This window comes from Ictalurus furcatus, chromosome 5 (genome assembly GCF_023375685.1).
Source record: "Ictalurus furcatus strain D&B chromosome 5, Billie_1.0, whole genome shotgun sequence".
In the NCBI taxonomy this organism is placed as follows: domain Eukaryota; kingdom Metazoa; phylum Chordata; class Actinopteri; order Siluriformes; family Ictaluridae; genus Ictalurus; species Ictalurus furcatus.
The window spans coordinates 34,069,374-34,087,558 of NC_071259.1; the positions used below are offsets into that span (position 1 = coordinate 34,069,374).

At 40.3% G+C, this 18,185-nt stretch overlaps 1 protein-coding gene across 2 annotated transcripts in view; it reads right to left on the bottom strand.

Moving 5' to 3' along the window:
* The window catches only part of prkcz (protein kinase C, zeta), a 36,482-nt gene extending 32,271 nt beyond the window's left edge, over positions 1-4,211 (bottom strand). The window contains exon 1 of one of the 2 annotated variants that reach the window (XM_053625877.1): positions 4,090-4,211. Coding sequence is in view for 1 of the 2 variants with exons in the window: in XM_053625876.1 (XP_053481851.1) it covers positions 3,983-4,041 (59 nt within the window). In the remaining variant the exon portion in view is untranslated. Of the gene's footprint in view, positions 1-3,982 lie in introns of both variants that reach the window. The other variant, XM_053625876.1, reaches the window with a different exon arrangement.
* Positions 4,212-18,185: the final 13,974 nt, after the last annotated feature.

Consider the following 18,185-nt stretch of genomic DNA (forward strand, 5'->3'; position numbering starts at 1 on the left):
GCACTTCAGCATATCTGCTGGTGTGTGATTCAGATAATTAGCTTATTAGCTTTAGCAGCTGAATCAGGAGCGCAGGGGAGATGTGAGTAACATGACTGCAGGAGTTTATTTATTCTGTAAGCAGGGAAACTCGGGTTCTCACCATGATCAGTAAGATAAAGAATACAAAAGAACTGTAGAGACGAGTGGGAGAACTTTACAGCAGCTTCATAACTCGAGCTCAGAGGAATGTCAGAAGGTGTGTAATAATAGTTGACTAAAGACAGAACAATCTCACAGCAATAAATCATCTTCATACCAAACCTTCATACTCATCCTTATCACACGGGAAATAAAAATATAAAGGTGTAAATAACCTCCAGTGAAGTTTTTACTCGAAAGCTCCACCATGAATCACTGGGTGAGATTTGATTCCTTTGTTTGACTCCCTGTTCATATTAATAATAGACATACTGTAACGTAGGCACTTCCTGCACACTTCCTGTTTGTTTATTTATTTTAAAACGATTTGAAATAACTCGAGATGAAAACTGTCACAGATGACTCACGTGGATAAAACCCAAAATGTTTAACGGATAAATAAAAGAGAAAGAAAAAGAGCTTTAAATGTGAAAGCTGAAGTGTCTTTCCTCATCACACACTTTGGACCAGGTGTAAAGGCTTGAGCACAGGTTAAATGTGGGAGTTAATTATAAACAGGTGTGTGGGCGTGGCTCTCTTCACCTCTCCTCAACACCAGATATTTTTTCTTCTTCACTGAACGATCCTGAAATATCACAAACTCACCTTTCAGACTCAACGAATCCTGAACATAAGTTAAAGCATCACTTACTACTGTACACTGCTGCACTTTAAAGCTCCGCTAAGCAACATTAGCATCACATTTAGCCCTCCACAATCTCTCTGTGTCCTTTTGTTCCTGCTTACAGATATCAGTGTCATTCAGAGTCAGAAAACACATCAGTGAGTCTCTCCACAAAGCCGACTGAGGAGCTACACACACACGCACGCACACACGCACGCACGCACGCACGCACGCTCGCACGCACTCACGCACGCACACACGCACACACGCACACACACGCACACACACGCACACACACGCACACACACACTTGTGGAAAGAACAACACTGTATACATTTAGATTTGGGTTTGAACAGTTCCTTAAAATGAAATTTGTCAGTAATCTGTAGTTTAAAAATCATATATATAAATGATTGATCTCTAAAGAAGACGAATGAATTAATGAGCAGAACCGATTGTTTGGAAAGTTCCTAAAATAATCATAAAAGAGGAACTCACACAACACCGAAACCTGAACGCTAAAGAAACCTTTACACCTGTGAAGTGCTCAGAAGCGAACTGAATCACTGATTCAGTTCATTTAGTGAACCTACTCAAATACTTCTTTAAGTTAATCCCTTCATCTTCAGTAAGCGATTTATCATGGTCAGGGTCATGGAGGACCCCAAGTCACACCTACGGGCCATGAGCGTAGCCAATCTGCCTACCCGCATGGTTTTTGGAGGAAAGTGAAGAACCTGGAGGAATGCCACATGGACATGGGGAGATCAGGAGGAACCCAGAACCCAGGAGCTGTGAGGACATGATGCTAACACATCACCCCTCTGTCACATTCAGGTAAAATTTTTGGCTAAAATACAGTTCAGAAAAGTTGGGACAGTATTGGGAAATTCTAATTTGAAATTGGGAAATACGTCTGTCATGGTACGGGGGCATGTCAGTGCCCATGGTATGGGGGGTGTGTCAGTGTCCACGGTATGGGGGCGTGTCAGTGCCCACGGTATGGGGGAGTGTCAGTGCCCACGGTATGGGGGCGTGTCAGTGCCCACGGTATGGGGGTGTGTCAGTGCCCACGGTATGGGGGTGTGTCAGTGCCCACGGTATGGGGGCGTGTCAGTGCCCACGGTATGGGGGCGTGTCAGTGCCCACGGTATGGGGGTGTGTCAGTGCCCATGGCATGGGGGCGTGTCAGTGCCCATGGTATGGGGGCGTGTCAGTGCCCATGGTATGGGGCCGTGTCAGTGCCCATGGCATGGGGGCGTGTCAGTGCCCATGGTTTGGGGGGGTGTCGGTTCCCATGGTATGGGGGCGTGTCGGTTCCCATGGTATGGGGGCGTGTCAGTGCCCATGGTATGGGGGCGTGTCAGTGCGTCAGTGCCCATGGCATGGGGTGTGTGTCAGTGTCCATGGTATGGGGGCATGTCAGTGCCCACGGTATGGAGGTGTGTCAGTGTCCACGGTATGGGGGCATGTCAGTGCCCATGGCATGGGGGCGTGTCAGTGTCCATGGCATGGGGTGTGTGTCAGTGCCCATGGTATGGGGTTGTGTCAGTGCCCATGGTATGGGGTTGTGTCAGTGCCCATGGTATGGGGTTGGGTCAGTGTCCATGGTATGGGGTTGTGTCAGTGCCCATGGTATGGAGTCGTGTCAGTGCCCATGGTATGGGGTTGTGTCAGTGCCCATGGTATGGGTAACCTGCACACCTGTGAGGGCAGCATTAACGCATAAAGATATGTACACTTTTTGGAGCAACATACGCTGTCATCCAGAGCAGGACAACGCCAATCCACATTCTGCCCGGATTACGAGCGCATGGTTGCGTAAGCAGAGAGTGCGGGTGCGAGCATGGCCTGCAGTCCTGACCCGTCTCCCATTGACAACGTGTAGCGCATTATGAAGCGCAAAATAAGGCAACCAAGTACTTGTACATTTACACCGCTTAAGAAATGTATAATGGATGAATGGATGAAAATTCCGCTCGCTAAACTTAACCAACTGGTGTCTTCACTCACACACACTCACACACACCCAAACGCTTAATAAGTGTTATTAAAAGAAAAGCTGATGTTACACAGCGGTAAACAGACGACTGTGATGACTTTTTTTGGAGTGTGTTGCAGTCATCAGATTTGAAATGAGTGTATATTTTCAAAAATAAATTAGATTCACAAAATAAAACGTCAAAAAATGTGTGTTCAATATAGTACAGGCCGAACTGAATTTTCAAACGACTCTTTTTGCATTTTCCCACTGTCCCAACTTTTTCGGAATTGAGGTTGTAGATGTTCACTAGAGCTAATGTTTTAGCGAGCTAGCATGTAGCTGTTAAGTGTTTTATACAGACAGGACCATCAAGAACATCCAAAACTCCATACAACTAAAACTGATGGTGAATCCCTGCTGAATAAAAACCCATTATAATCTGTAATGGTTTCCATCAGATTCCTGAAACTTTCCACTGGAGTTTTTCTGATCTGAGAAACATCCTACATTTTTTAAAATTGTATTTTGGTGTAACTGCACACTGACTCTGTATTCTGTAAAGCTGCTTTGTGACCACATCTACTGTTCTATACAAATAAAACTGAATTTAATATTTTAGTAAATACTTTGACATCATTATTGTTTCACCCAGCAGATGCAGGAGACAGGAACTGAATAATTCTCTAATCACATACTATTATTGAAAATAATTATATAATTATAATATATACACACTATCATAAACCATATCCGAAAAGTTTACATTTATGTATTTAAATCTTATTTATTTTGTACTACTATCAGAACTTCAGTTGGATCAGAACTTTTGATTCATCCGTTTCTGGGAATCGATTCGCTCTGAGGAATCGTTCATACAGAGTCGATTCATTGAGCAGAACGCTCTAATGGTGTCTGGTGATTGATTCAGTAGGAGTATAATACACTCCTGCTGAATCAGAATTTCTGAATGAACACTTTACTGTAATTTGGTGTAACTGCAGATTAACTCGATATTTTACAAAATACTTTGATGTACAGTAGCCTTATATCAAAACAGTCTATATTTGACTAATTAAATCTAAATGAGTTCATTAGTATTACTAGCAGAACTCATCGGTTATTGCGAATCGATTCACTCAGAAGAGTCGTTCAGACAGAACCGACTCATTCAGGAACCTGTTGATTGACTCACCCGCCGAAATGCGCTTTTATTTTCACCGAGTCCATCATCGTCCCGCTCCTCACCGGCATGATCACTGCACATTAACACCTCTAAACACACACTGTACACACAATCACCTGTGTGTCCGGGTTAAACACCGAGCCGGGGCTTTCCGCGGTGTTTAATCCGCTCTCAGGTCCGGAGAGGAAACCGCTCCATACTTCAGCTTCTGTCCTGCTCACAGTGATTCAGAGCGTGTGAGGCTTTGCTATGGTTACACACACACACACACACACACACACACACACACACACACACACACACACACAGCGCCCCCATCCGACATACCAACAAAATTACGGCGTATATTTTATATTTTTTCTTTATTAATAATACTTTTTTCCAAGCATCAATTAAATTATTTAGACATCAGTATCACCGACCGTTGCTGAGTGCTGAGTAATGAGTGCTGAGTGATGAGTAATGAATACTGAGTGATGAGTAATGAGTGCTGAGTACTGAGTGATGAGTAATGAGTGATGAGTACTGAGTAATGAGTGCTGAGTGATGAATACTGAGTGATGAGTAATGAGTAATGAATACTGAGTGATGAATACTGAGTGATGAGTAATGAGTGATGAATACTGAGTGATGAGTACTGAGTGATGAGTAATGAGTGCTGAGTACTGAGTGATGAGTAATGAGTACTGAGTGATGAGTACTGAGTGATAAGTACTGAGTGATGAGTAATGAGTACTGAGTGATGAGTACTGAGTGATAATGGTGAGTAACGATTGATGAGTACTGAGTCAATGAGTGCTGAGTGACGAGTAATGAGTGATGAATGGTGAGTACTGAATGATGAGTACTGAGTGATAGTGGTGAGTAATGAGTGGTGAGTGATGAGTAATGAGTACTGAGTGATGAGTACTGAGTGGTGAGTGATGAGTACTGAGTGATAGTGGTGAGTAATGAGTGGTGAGTGATGAGTAATGAGTACTGAGTGATGAGTGGTGAGTGATGAGTACTGAGTGATGAGTAATGAGTGGTGAATGATGAGTAATGAGTGCTGAGTGATGAGTACTGAGTGCTGAGTACTGAGTGATGAGTAATGAGTACTGAGTGATGAGTAATGAGTGGTGAATGATGAGTAATGAGTACTGAGTGCTGAGTACTGAGTGCTGAGTACTGAGTGATGAGTAATGGGTACTGAGTGATGAGTGGTGCGTAATGAGTACTGAGTGATGAGTAATGAGTGGTGAGTGATGAGTAATTAGTACTGAGTGGTGAGTAACGAGTGATGCATACTGAGTGATGAGTGGTGAGTGATGAGTGATGAGTGCTGAGTAGTGAGTGCTCTCTAATGTAGATGGAAGATGTTTATTAGTTTTTCATAATTTGCACATAAATTCTCCTAAAATAAACAATTAACTAAATAAATAATCTCACAAATAAATAATAAAAAATTAATAATAGACATTAAATAAATAAATACATACATGAATAAATTAATAAAGCATCTATATGTATTAAAAAGTATAATAATAATGAGAACATTTAATGGATTATCATTGTAGAGTTTTAAATTCCATATGAATAAAAATTTAAGAGAGAAAACAAGACGCAGCTCAGGTTCTGTTTGTCATTAAAGTCTCTCTGAACATTATAGCAGATATATTTATATATTTATATAGTACAGAAAAATATATTTATATTCTGCAAATAGCATTTTGTCCTGTGCGAGAGGAAAGTAAACAATGCCAGTGGGGAACAGTTTAAAGTTATTGTCATTATTTTGTGGCCCTCAGTTCAGTAAGAGCTTCACTGTGTCCTGAATATATAAATTAATTTAACTTTCATTATAAAACCTGAGATAAACATGAATCCCACAGCGGCACCTGCGGGCAGAAACGTGCAGTGAAATTACAATAAACAAACCGTAGTTCTGTCGTGGAATTGTAATTATTTGCCTGAGTTTCACACATTATATATTTTATATATATATATATATATATATATATATATATATATATATATATATATATATATATATATATATATATATATATATATATTCCATGCTCGATATATATATATAATATGGAAGAGCTCCGTTTTTGGTGTTAAGTCAAAACCGATGTGCTCTTTGTAACCACGTGACTTTCTCAGCCACTCTGGAGAAGGCGAAGATCACTAGCCAATCAGAAATGAGAAGCTGGGATTCTCGGAATACGGGTGGGGTGAGAAGAAAACGACACGGTGTTAATAAATCAAATTGGCTAGTTTGAAGTGAAGCCACTAAAAACGACAAGGAATCCGTTTGTAGATCATATTAACTAATGGCAGATAATTCAAGTGAATTTCGTTGATTTAGCTGATTGATAAATAAACCAATAAATAAACAATTTACCTCAGCTGCAGTAAAGATAGGGGTGTGATTTAGCTGGGTAACTAAACTGCTAATTAAACCCTCAGCTGTTTTCGCCAGTTTAATATTTGAAGTAAATGATATAATAATGAAAGTTATTCTCAGTGTTTAGTAAGTTATGTGATGTAAAAGTGCTAATTATCAGCAGCTGTCACTCCCGCGCATGCGCACTGGGTTCCATGGACCACTCCTTTAGTTCACGTTGTTGTTATTGTTTGAGGCCAGGTGTGTTATTTGTGCAGTCAGGTGTCGAAGTCTAATTTAGCAAAGTTAAAGTTTAGAACTAAATGAAACAGAGCAGGTTAACTGTTAAGTTCTTGTCCGATACCAGTCACAGAACCAGAATTTGGACCCTGCTCTGGCTGATTTCCTCTTGTCTGGGCCCAGGAAGAAGTCACACCAACACCATCGTTCAGTGAAAGCTTCTTAGTTTAACGATACAGAAAGCATAGTGTATATACACACAGAAATGTTGATAAAGAATAATAAATGTCAATTGGAACAAGTCACAGATAAAATCAAAACATCTATTATGTAGGTTTGAGTAATATAAGAACTGATAATAAGAGAAGAACTGAGAGAGAGAGCGTGAAGGCGAAAGGCGGGGTGATTAGGAATGCTCAAAACAACACATACCAAGAACACAAAACAATTCTGTTCTGGTACATCAGAGTTGAGACACAGAGATCATGCTTGAATCATTAGCTAAGAGCCTATGTCTGTGCTGTGTACTGGAAGGGAATACTGCGGTACCGTTGGTACTGTTCAGTCTCCAGGTTTCAGAATATCAGAATATCAAATGGAGTTGTGATGTATAGGGATTCTGCTGGTGTTCGGTCATTAAATTCACATCCTTCCTCTCCTCTTCTGGACCTGCTCTGAGTCTTTAAATAATGTAAGAAAAACAAATTTGGTCATCATTCTAATGTGGTGTATAAACCGCAGCTCCACAGACCGAGCCCCATGCTGGCCAAAACCTCAGCTTGGGCAATGAAGGATGAAGCCCCATGTTGCAGTCAGTTTGGACAGAAATGAAGCCAGCGTTGTGCTGAAGAAATCCCAGGAGAAGTCGATGGCTTAGACATTAGAAGTTAGAGTTTGCCTGTAGAAGATAGGTGAGAAGAAGCTTCATGTTGGATGAATTCCAGAAGACTCAAGTTCAGCAGAAAATACAGCCTAGGGTGGTTTGAATAAGCCCGAGGTTTGACAGAGGTAGGCCACAGATCAGATATATAAAGCCACTGAGAAGAAACCTAATATTGGGCAGAGATGTTCTGCTTTGCATAAAGCAAAGATTAGGCAGGAGAAGCCCCAGACTGGGTAGAAGAAGCCTGAGTGGGAGGGGTCACAGGCTGCATTGATGGTGAAGATGGAAGCTCTGTTGAAGCTGTTAGAAGGCTGTTGGTTAAAACCGTTTCTCAGAAGGATGATTAAATATTTTCACATCTCATAGCCACAGTAGAGTTAATAAAAAACTGTAAGTAACTGAAATATTCACTAATTCCGCACATTCTCATTAATCTTTCTCTCTTCAAACCTTCATCGTGAAATGTAAAGAATACGGTGTCCAGGATGTTCATGGATTCAGTGAACAAGTAAGGTTTTGTTCCAGAAGGTTATGAGGTCAAATCCCAGAGACACACTGACTCTTCTGTTATCAATGACGAGTGATCGTTATGACTCACGATTCGACTCTTCAGCACAAATCTGGACAGTGTTTGAAACATAATAATAAACCTGACAGGATATGCTCAGATTTATTTATCAGACATGTGAGTGTTAATGCAGGTGTCTGAGAGTGTCAGATGTTCAGAAGTGAAGGCAGAAGTAATAAGGCACTTTTCATACACACTGAATGTTCACTGTTCACGTTTCCCATGATTTATTCCAGTTTATCTTTAGTGACCTACGTAACTGACAGAGCCGGTCATTTATACAAACAAAATACACTCAGTTCCACTGGGTCACAGGAAACAGTGCTAAAGTTATTCAGTGGGATTTTCTCTCATAGCGCAGATGTTTCCTGTTACATGCACTTCCCTTTAAACTTGTACACAGAACAGCTAAAACACACACACGTATAAAAACACACACACATATAAAAACACACACACGTATATTAAAATACAACCGAAATCTCAATGTGATAAGAGCTGATACTGTCATTACAGAGCTTCTTATGATTTATAAAAGTATATATACAGTGTTTAAGACACACACACACACACACACACGTATCACTGTGTTTATGACGGGGTTCCACATGAAGAATTAATGGCTATGTGGTCTCATTCAGAGTGAAGAGAATGACAGCACAGGCACCCGTGTATAGTGTGTGAAGAGTGTGTGACGTGAGAAGTGTGTGTGATGTGTGTGAAGCGTGTGTGACGTGTGAAGCGTGTGTGATGTTTATGATGTGTGTGACGTGTGAAGCGTGTGTGACGTGTGAAGCGTGTGTGACGTGAGAAGCGTATGTGATGTTTGTGATGTGTGTGACGTGAGAAGCATGTGTGATGTTTATGATGTGTGTGACGTGTGAAGCGTGTGTGACGTGAGAAGCGTATGTGATGTTTGTGATGTGTGTGACGTGAGAAGCGTGTGATGTTTATGATGTGTGTGACGTGTGAAGCGTGTGTGACGTGTGAAGCGTATGTGATGTTTGTGATGTGTGTGACGTGAGAAGCGTGTGTGATGTTTATGATGTGTGTGACGTGTGAAGCGTGTGTGACGTGTGAAGCGTGTGTGACGTGAGAAGCGTATGTGATGTTTGTGATGTGTGTGACGTGAGAAGCGTGTGTGATGTTTATGATGTGTGTGACGTGTGAAGCGTGTGTGACGTGTGAAGCGTGTGTGACGTGAGAAGCGTATGTGATGTTTGTGATGTGTGTGACGTGAGAAGCGTGTGTGATGTTTATGATGTGTGTGACGTGTGAAGCGTGTGTGACGTGTGAAGCGTATGTGATGTTTGTGATGTGAGAAGCGTGTGTGATGTTTATGATGTGTGTGACGTGTGAAGCGTGTGTGACGTGTGAAGCGTGTGTGACGTGAGAAGCGTATGTGATGTTTGTGATGTGAGAAGCGTGTGTGATGTTTATGATGTGTGTGACGTGTGAAGCGTGTGTGACGTGTGAAGCGTGTGTGACGTGAGAAGCGTATGTGATGTTTGTGATGTGAGAAGCGTGTGTGATGTTTATGATGTGTGTGACGTGTGAAGCGTGTGTGACGTGTGAAGCGTGTGTGACGTGAGAAGCGTATGTGATGTTTGTGATGTGTGTGATGTGAGAAGCGTGTGTGATGTGTGAAGCGTGTGTGACCTGAGAAGCGTGTGTTATGTGAGTCGATTGAAAGGCTCGCTCTGAGCTGGCTCCATGTTGATGAAGATGAACATTAGGACACCAGCTACGATGAGGAAGAACACAATCTGCAACCACAGAGGGACGAATTGTCCCGAACCCTGCGTCCTCTCCTGCGTCCTCTCCTGTGTCCTCTCCTGTGTCCTCTCCTGTGTCCTCTCCTGTCTCACTGCTGTGTAGTTCCCCTGGGTCACAGTGTAGTACTGCGACACCATGGGCCTGGAACAGATAAACACCTGGAGATATTTATATTATCAATCCCAAAACCACTGATTATGACTTTATCTCAGTACCACAATTACAAATCACAGGGAGAGAGAGATACTCACTCATTCCCAATGTCCACCTCTCTGTCCTTAGTGCTGAACATGGCGTTTCCCCTGAACGGTAACGACACTGAACATCAGCACTGAACATCAGTACGGGTAATGACACTGAACATCAGCACTGAACATCAGTACTGAACATTAGTACGGGTAACGACACTGAACATCAGTACTGAACATCAGCACTGAACATCAGTACGGGTAACGACACTGAACATCAGTACTGAACATCAGCACTGAACATCAGCACTGAACATTAGTACGGGTAACGACACTGAACATCAGTACTGAACATCAGCACTGAACATCAGTACTGAACATCAGTACGGGTAACGACACTGAACATCAGTACTGAACATCAGCAATGAACATCAGTACGGGTAACGACACTGAACATCAGCACTGAACATCAGTACTGAACATTAGTACGGGTAACGACACTGAACATCAGCAATGAACATTAGTACGGGTAACGACACTGAACATCAGCACTGAACATCAGCAATGAACATTAGTACAGGTAACGACACTGAACATCAGTACTGAACATCAGCAATGAACATTAGTACGGGTAACGACACTGAACATCAGCACTGAACATCAGCAATGAACATCAGTACTGAACATCAGCAATGAACATTAGTACAGGTAACGACACTGAACATCAGTACTGAACATCAGCAATGAACATTAGTACGGGTAACGACACTGAACATCAGCACTGAACATCAGCACTGAACATCAGTACTGAACATCAGCAATGAACATTAGTACGGGTAACGACACTGAACATCAGCACTGAACATCAGCACTGAACATCAGTACTGAACATCAGCAATGAACATTAGTACAGGTAACGACACTGAACATCAGTACTGAACATCAGCAATGAACATTAGTACGGGTAACGACACTGAACATCAGTACTGAACATCAGCAATGAACATCAGTACGGGTAACGACACTGAACATCAGTACTGAACATCAGCAATGAACATTAGTACGGGTAACGACACTGAACATCAGCACTGAACATCAGCACTGAACATCAGTACTGAACATCAGCAATGAACATTAGTACAGGTAACGACACTGAACATCAGTACTGAACATCAGCAATGAACATTAGTACGGGTAACGACACTGAACATCAGTACTGAACATCAGCAATGAACATCAGTACGGGTAACGACACTGAACATCAGTACTGAACATCAGCAATGAACATTAGTACGGGTAACGACACTGAACATCAGTACTGAACATCAGCAATGAACATCAGTACGGGTAACGACACTGAACATCAGTACTGAACATCAGCAATGAACATCAGTACGGGTAACGACACTGAACATCAGTACTGAACATCAGCAATGAACATCAGTACGGGTAACGACACTGAACATCAGTACTGAACATCAGCAATGAACATCAGTACGGGTAACGACACTGAACATCAGTACTGAACATCAGCAATGAACATCAGCAATGAACATCAGTACGGGTAACGACACTGAACATCAGTACTGAACATCAGCAATGAACATTAGTACGGGTATCGACACTGAACATCAGTACTGAACATCAGCACTGAACATCAGCACTGAACATCAGCACTGAACATCAGCACTGAACATCAGCAATGAACATTAGTACGGGTAACGACACTGAACATCAGTACTGAACATCAGCAATGAACATCAGCACTGAACATCAGCACTGAACATCAGTACTGAACATCAGCAATGAACATTAGTACGGGTAACGACACTGAACATCAGTACTGAACATCAGCAATGAACATTAGTACGGGTAACGACACTGAACATCAGTACTGAAAATTAGTACGGGTAACGACACTGAACATCAGTACTGAACATCAGCACTGAACATCAGTACTGAACATTAGTACGGGTAACGACACTGAACATCAGTACTGAAAATTAGTACGGGTAACGACACTGAACATCAGTACTGAACATCAGCACTGAACATCAGTACGGGTAACGACACTGAACATCAGTACTGAACATCAGCAATGAACATTAGTACGGGTAACGACACTGAACATCAGTACTGAAAATTAGTACGGGTAACGACACTGAACATCAGTACTGAACATCAGCACTGAACATCAGTACTGAACATTAGTACGGGTAACGACACTGAACATCAGTACTGAACATTAGTACGGGTAACGACACTGAACATCAGCACTGAACATCTGTACAGGTAACGACACTAAACATCTGCACTGAACATCAGTACGGGTAACGACACTGAACATCAACACTGAACATCAGTACGGGTAACGACACTAAACATCTGCACTGAACATCAGTACGGGTAACGACACTGAACATCAACACTGAACATCAGTACGGGTAACGACACTAAACATCAGCACTGAACATCAGCACTGAACATCAGCACTGAACATTAGTACGGCTAATGAGTCACTTTCAGAACATTAACAACAAAACAGAAGTGGAAATGAAAGCCAGTTACCTGCTGCTGAAAGCGTCGTGTCCCCACTAGAGAAAGGAGAAAATACTCACTGCTGTAACATATATACAAGTGTTTAATACAGTGCTGTGAAAAAGTATTTGCCCCCTTATTGATTGCTTCTGTTTTTGTGTGTATCTCATACTAGATAGTTTTAGATCTTCAAACGAAATACAACATAAAACCTGAGTAAAAACATAATACAGTTTTTATTTTATTGAAGCATAAAAGTTACCCAACACCTATCACACATGTGAAAAATGAATTGCCCCCTTAAACTGAAAATCTGGTTGTGCCACCTTTAGCAGAATTCATGTTTCCCTCAATTACTGCAAGTTGGCCAGGCACTGAAGCAGCGATGCATCCCCACACCATCACACTCCCTCCACCATGCTTGACCATAGGTGTGATGATCTTTTTGTGTAATTCTGTTTGGTTTATGCCAGATGTAATGGGACCCCTGTCTTCCAAACAGTTCCACTTACCACTCATCAGTCCACAGAACATTCTCCCAAAAGGTTTGAGGATCATCAAGGAGTGTTTTGGTGAAATTCAGACGAGTCTTGATGTTCTTCTGGGTCAGCAGTGGTTTTCACCTCGCCACTCTTCCATGGAGCCGTTTCCCCCCAGTGTCTTTCTGATAGTGGAGTCATGAACCTTTACTGATGAAAGAGAGGCCTGTAGGTCCTTTGATGTTCTCCTTGGCTCTTTTGGGACTTCCTGGATGAGTCGTCGCTGTGCTCTTGGAGGAATTTTGAAGGTCGGACACTTCTGGGAAGGTTCACTACTGTGCCGAGTTTTTCCATTAGGAGACAACGGCTCTCACTGTGGTTCTTTGGAGTCCCAGATCCTCTGAAATAGCTTTGTAACCCTTCCCAGAGTGATGTGTTTCAATCACCTTCTTCCTCATCATTTCTGGAATTTCTTTCAGCTTTGGTGAAGTGTGTTACTGGGTAAGATCGTTTAACCAACTTCATGCTGTTGAAAAAGTTCTATTTAAGTGTTGATGTGATTGAACAGGGTTTGCAGTAATCAGGTCTGGTTGTGTCTCGTCCAGCTGAAACCCGTTATCAATGCAGTTTCATAGATTTGGGGAATTAGTAACTACGGGGGCAAATACATTTTCACACACACAATAAATAACATTATCGTTTAAAAACTGTATTTTGTGTTTCAGATCACCTTTGTTTTATCTTAGATTTTGTTTTAATTTCTGAAACAATTTAGTATGAGATCTACACACACACAGAAGAGATCATGATATTTATTACAGGATAAAATACTTTTTCACAGCACTGTAAGTACTATTTAACATTCATGTATACATTTATCAGTGAGATAAAATGAGGTTCATTAAAGACTCACAGGTCTGCGCTGGTGAACGTACAGGTCTTCATCCACTTTACAGAAAAACAACACAAAATTTATTTGTGACATCATCAAGAGTCTGCAGATATAATAATAATAATAATAATAGCAGTAGTATGGTGATGATGATCATTATTATTATTCCCCCACAGGACGTACGTTGTTCTCTGTAGGCCACTCGCTCTGATGTTCCTCTCATTTTCCTCTCTTTAGCCATCACATCTCTCAGCTTCTTCTCATACAGAGACCTGGTGGAACCTGAATCACAATCATCACATCACACACACCAACAATAAACACCACTCATCACACCGGAGTAGTGTATACTGAGACTCACCGACCACAGGACCGTGTTTAATCCCGTAACTGTCCAGCATCCAGCTGATCTCCTGGTCACTTTTACTGCTCAACATCTCTCACAGCCTTTAACAGCAACTGGAGCTCCAACACCTGCACAGAGGAACATGAAAGAAGGTCATGTGTTAGTGTGGAGCTCCTGCTGAGAGGAGACCAGACCACAGGCATGTCATTCACTCATCACCAGGGGTGTAACTCGGCCTGGGCATTGAGGGCTGTAGCCCTGAAGATTTTCTCTTTATCTCTGAATAATTCTCCACTCGGAGCGGTTCGTCACGACGTAACTGAACGTCAGTAAAAGAAGACGTCTGTAATGTTATATCTTCAGTGAACGGAGGCGAGACCAATCAGACAGCGTTTACAGGAGATACGTGGAAATACTCGCGTCTTATTGGCCGACAGTCTCTCAGTTCTGCTGAACGCTAGCTCACAGTCAGTGTGAGGGAAAATGGATATACGGCGAGTTTTATTTATTTAAAGCGGTAAAGGAGTTGAAACTGAAACAGAAACATCCTCTGAAGCTGAGCAGGAAAACAAGGCGTGTAAACGTCCATGAGTTCCAGTTTACGTGAAGATGACGTGAGCAGAGCAGAAGGAAAGATAAAGATAAGGACATTCACTCAACGATTTATTTGTAAATTAAACTAATAATTAGTGATTTTAAATTCTTTTTTATGATTTAAATCTTTAATTCTTTATTATTTATGTAAACTGATATTTAATGTTTTTTAACAGTATCAGAGCAGACATTTATTACATTTTCACAAACTGTCATTTAAAATCTTACTGTTTCACATTTACACACATTTACAGACTAAAATCTAATCGTTAATAAACCCGCTTTCACCTTTTAATCTCTGAACATAAAGACTAAAGGAACACACAACTCTAACAAACACATTTAATAAACTTTAATAAAACTCGTGTTATTTATCAAAACTTTGAGAACTTAAGACATTTAATTTAAGATTATTTACATAATTTAAATAATAAATAATAATAAGATCACCGGATAAACAGAAAATGTAGATTTTAATATAGTCAATAATAGATTTTATTGAGGTTAAATGTCGTTTATTCATCTTCACTATTTTTAGTCACGTTAGTGCACTAAATAGTGAGTAGTGGACGTTAATTCACACACTTTGTAGTGCACTTAAACATGGAAAACAGAGTAATTTGGAACTAGTGTTCCCTCTAATTATTAACAGCACTGAGCAAATAACAATTTCTCTGAGCGCAAATTTCAAAACTTTGAGCAATTTGAGCAAAAATGTCTTCTGTGACTGTACTGGTATCTTACCATAACTAATATAGTTCTTTAGGACTTACTCCCTTCTGTTAACTGTTCTACAACGAGTACAGCAACTAATAATAATACAAAAGTACAATACTTTAATTAACCAGACATGTTTTATTAAACTCATATGCATATAATAGAATATCAGATATTATATATAATACATAATATATATAATCAGTCCATTGTCTGGCCCTGCAGGTTTGTGGAAGACCTCTCTCAGAGCAGCATCTAAAAAACACAGATGGGAAAATAATAATAATAATAATAATAATAATAGTTAAATAAACAAAAATAAAAAAAGTATTGCTAAGCACTAAACAAATAAAAGTATCTTCAATCTTCTATCTGTCTGTTTAACTTTAGTGATGATAGACCTTATATATATATATATATATATAAAATCGCTCGTTTCTGTTTATTTCTGCTGGTCTATACATATACACCAAAACAGTGACATAACCTTTAAACAAAATGTAAAGCTTCAGTTAACTAACTGATAATAACTTTATACATTATAATGATTATATGCTTAAGAAATTATTAAAATTGTTATAGGCCTATACAGTAAAAATACTGTCCAAGTCAAACAGATTTATATATGTGTATTATATAATATACACCAAAATGTATTATTTAGTATTGTAGCCTACCTTAAAACTTTCCCCATCTGTTCTCATCTGTTTTCCAGTGGTGTGGACCTTGTCCAGATTTATAGGGAGTCTGCTTGTGTAGATTGGATTCTCATTATCTGATGAAGTGGATGGTCTCAAGTCAGTTTTGTGATTTTCTTTTGATAAGATTAATCAGACTGAAACGTGTTCACAGTCTGCACTGGACACTGGGAATGTACCACAAACACCAATCAGCTGTACAAACTCATATCAGTGAACTCACTTTTTACTGTCCAGGTCACCATCTCAGCCAATGTCCACAGTGCTCCCATCTTCTGCTTTTCTTTCATCGTGAACCTGAAATCCTTATACTGCTGACGGATATATCTAACCCCTATCCTCTGCTCTGTAGCAGTCTTCTCCCATTGTTTTAAAATACTTTGGGCCTTCTCTGTCAGCCTGCTTACGTCATCTGTACCATTCTCTAAACCAAGTGTTTTTGAATCCAGTGTTTCTCGGTTAAAAGCGGACCATTCCTTAAACTCACCTTCAGGAAATCGAGCAATAATTTCCGCTGGATTTACCAGTAAACATCTCTCCATATTTACCAGTAAACATCTCTCCATATTTACCAGTAAACATCTCTCCATATTTACCAGTAAACATCTCTCTGAGATACTGAAAAGGAAGGTTTTCCATTTTATCTCTGGCAAACACGAACCATTTCATTTAGCCATTCTTGTGTGAAAGACAAGAGAACCATTTTCTTTAAAGACTGGGGTATATGGGGGGTATTTGGGATAAAGTTAGTAACGTTTCTTCTCGTGTTGTTATTTCTGCTCCAGTCGGGAAGTAGGAAGTTTTTTGTTGCGCACGACCTGCAGTTAGGGTTAATATTAGCGTTGGGATTAGTCTGTGTGGCCGCGCACGCGCGCAGCTGAAAGGAAGACTGGAACACACATAGCTTTGTTTGCTAATTAACATGTTTACCGAATTATAAGAACATTATAATTATTAGTAATAAGACATTAATGATGAATTGTGATTGTAATATGATTAGCGGTTATATCTGGAGCTCTCTGTGGAAAAATAAGCAGTTTTAAAGTAATAAATCACTTACATAAAATACGAAACCGCTCCCTTGTTAACCAAAAGCTACTTGTGCTGTGGTCTGGTAGTAAACACAGGAAGTAGTGCGATGCGTGACAATGCTAATGCTAATGCTAATGGAAACGGCCGCTAGGTGACAGCGTCTGAACATTTTTGTAAAACGCAGCTGATTCTGTTAGACTTTATTACAGAAAACTAAAATTATTACAAAAACGGTTGTAAACTGAAATAAATTAAATTAAACTGTGAAACTAAACATAATAATCACTGGGTTTTTATTTAGCGCTTAACTAGCTTTTATTATTCATTTTGCTTTTACTGACAATAATAATAATAATAATAAAAATAATACTCGAATAGTCTTTCTAATAATAATAATAATAATAATAATAATAATAATAGATGAATAAATGAATACTATTTAAATAATAATAATAATAATAATAATAATTATTATTATTATTATTATTATTATTATTATTATAATCATACGGATTATTATAATCATACGGTTAGCACGTTCGCCTCACACCTCCAGGGTCGGGGGTTCGATTCCCACCGTGGCCCTGTGTGTGCGGAGTTTGCATGTTCTCCCCGTGCTGCGGGGTTTCCTCCGGGTACTCCGGTTTCCTCCCACAGTCCATAGACATGCATGGTAGGCTGATTGGCATGTCCAAAGTGTATGAATGGGTGTGTGAGTGTGTATGTGATTGTGCCCTGCGATGGATTGGCACCCTGTCCAGGGTGTACCCTGCCTTGTGCCCGATGCTCTCTGGGATAGGCTTCCCCGTGACCCTGAAAAGGATAAGCAGTATAGAGGATGGATTATTATTATTATTATTATTATTATTATTATTATTGAGTATTCAGAG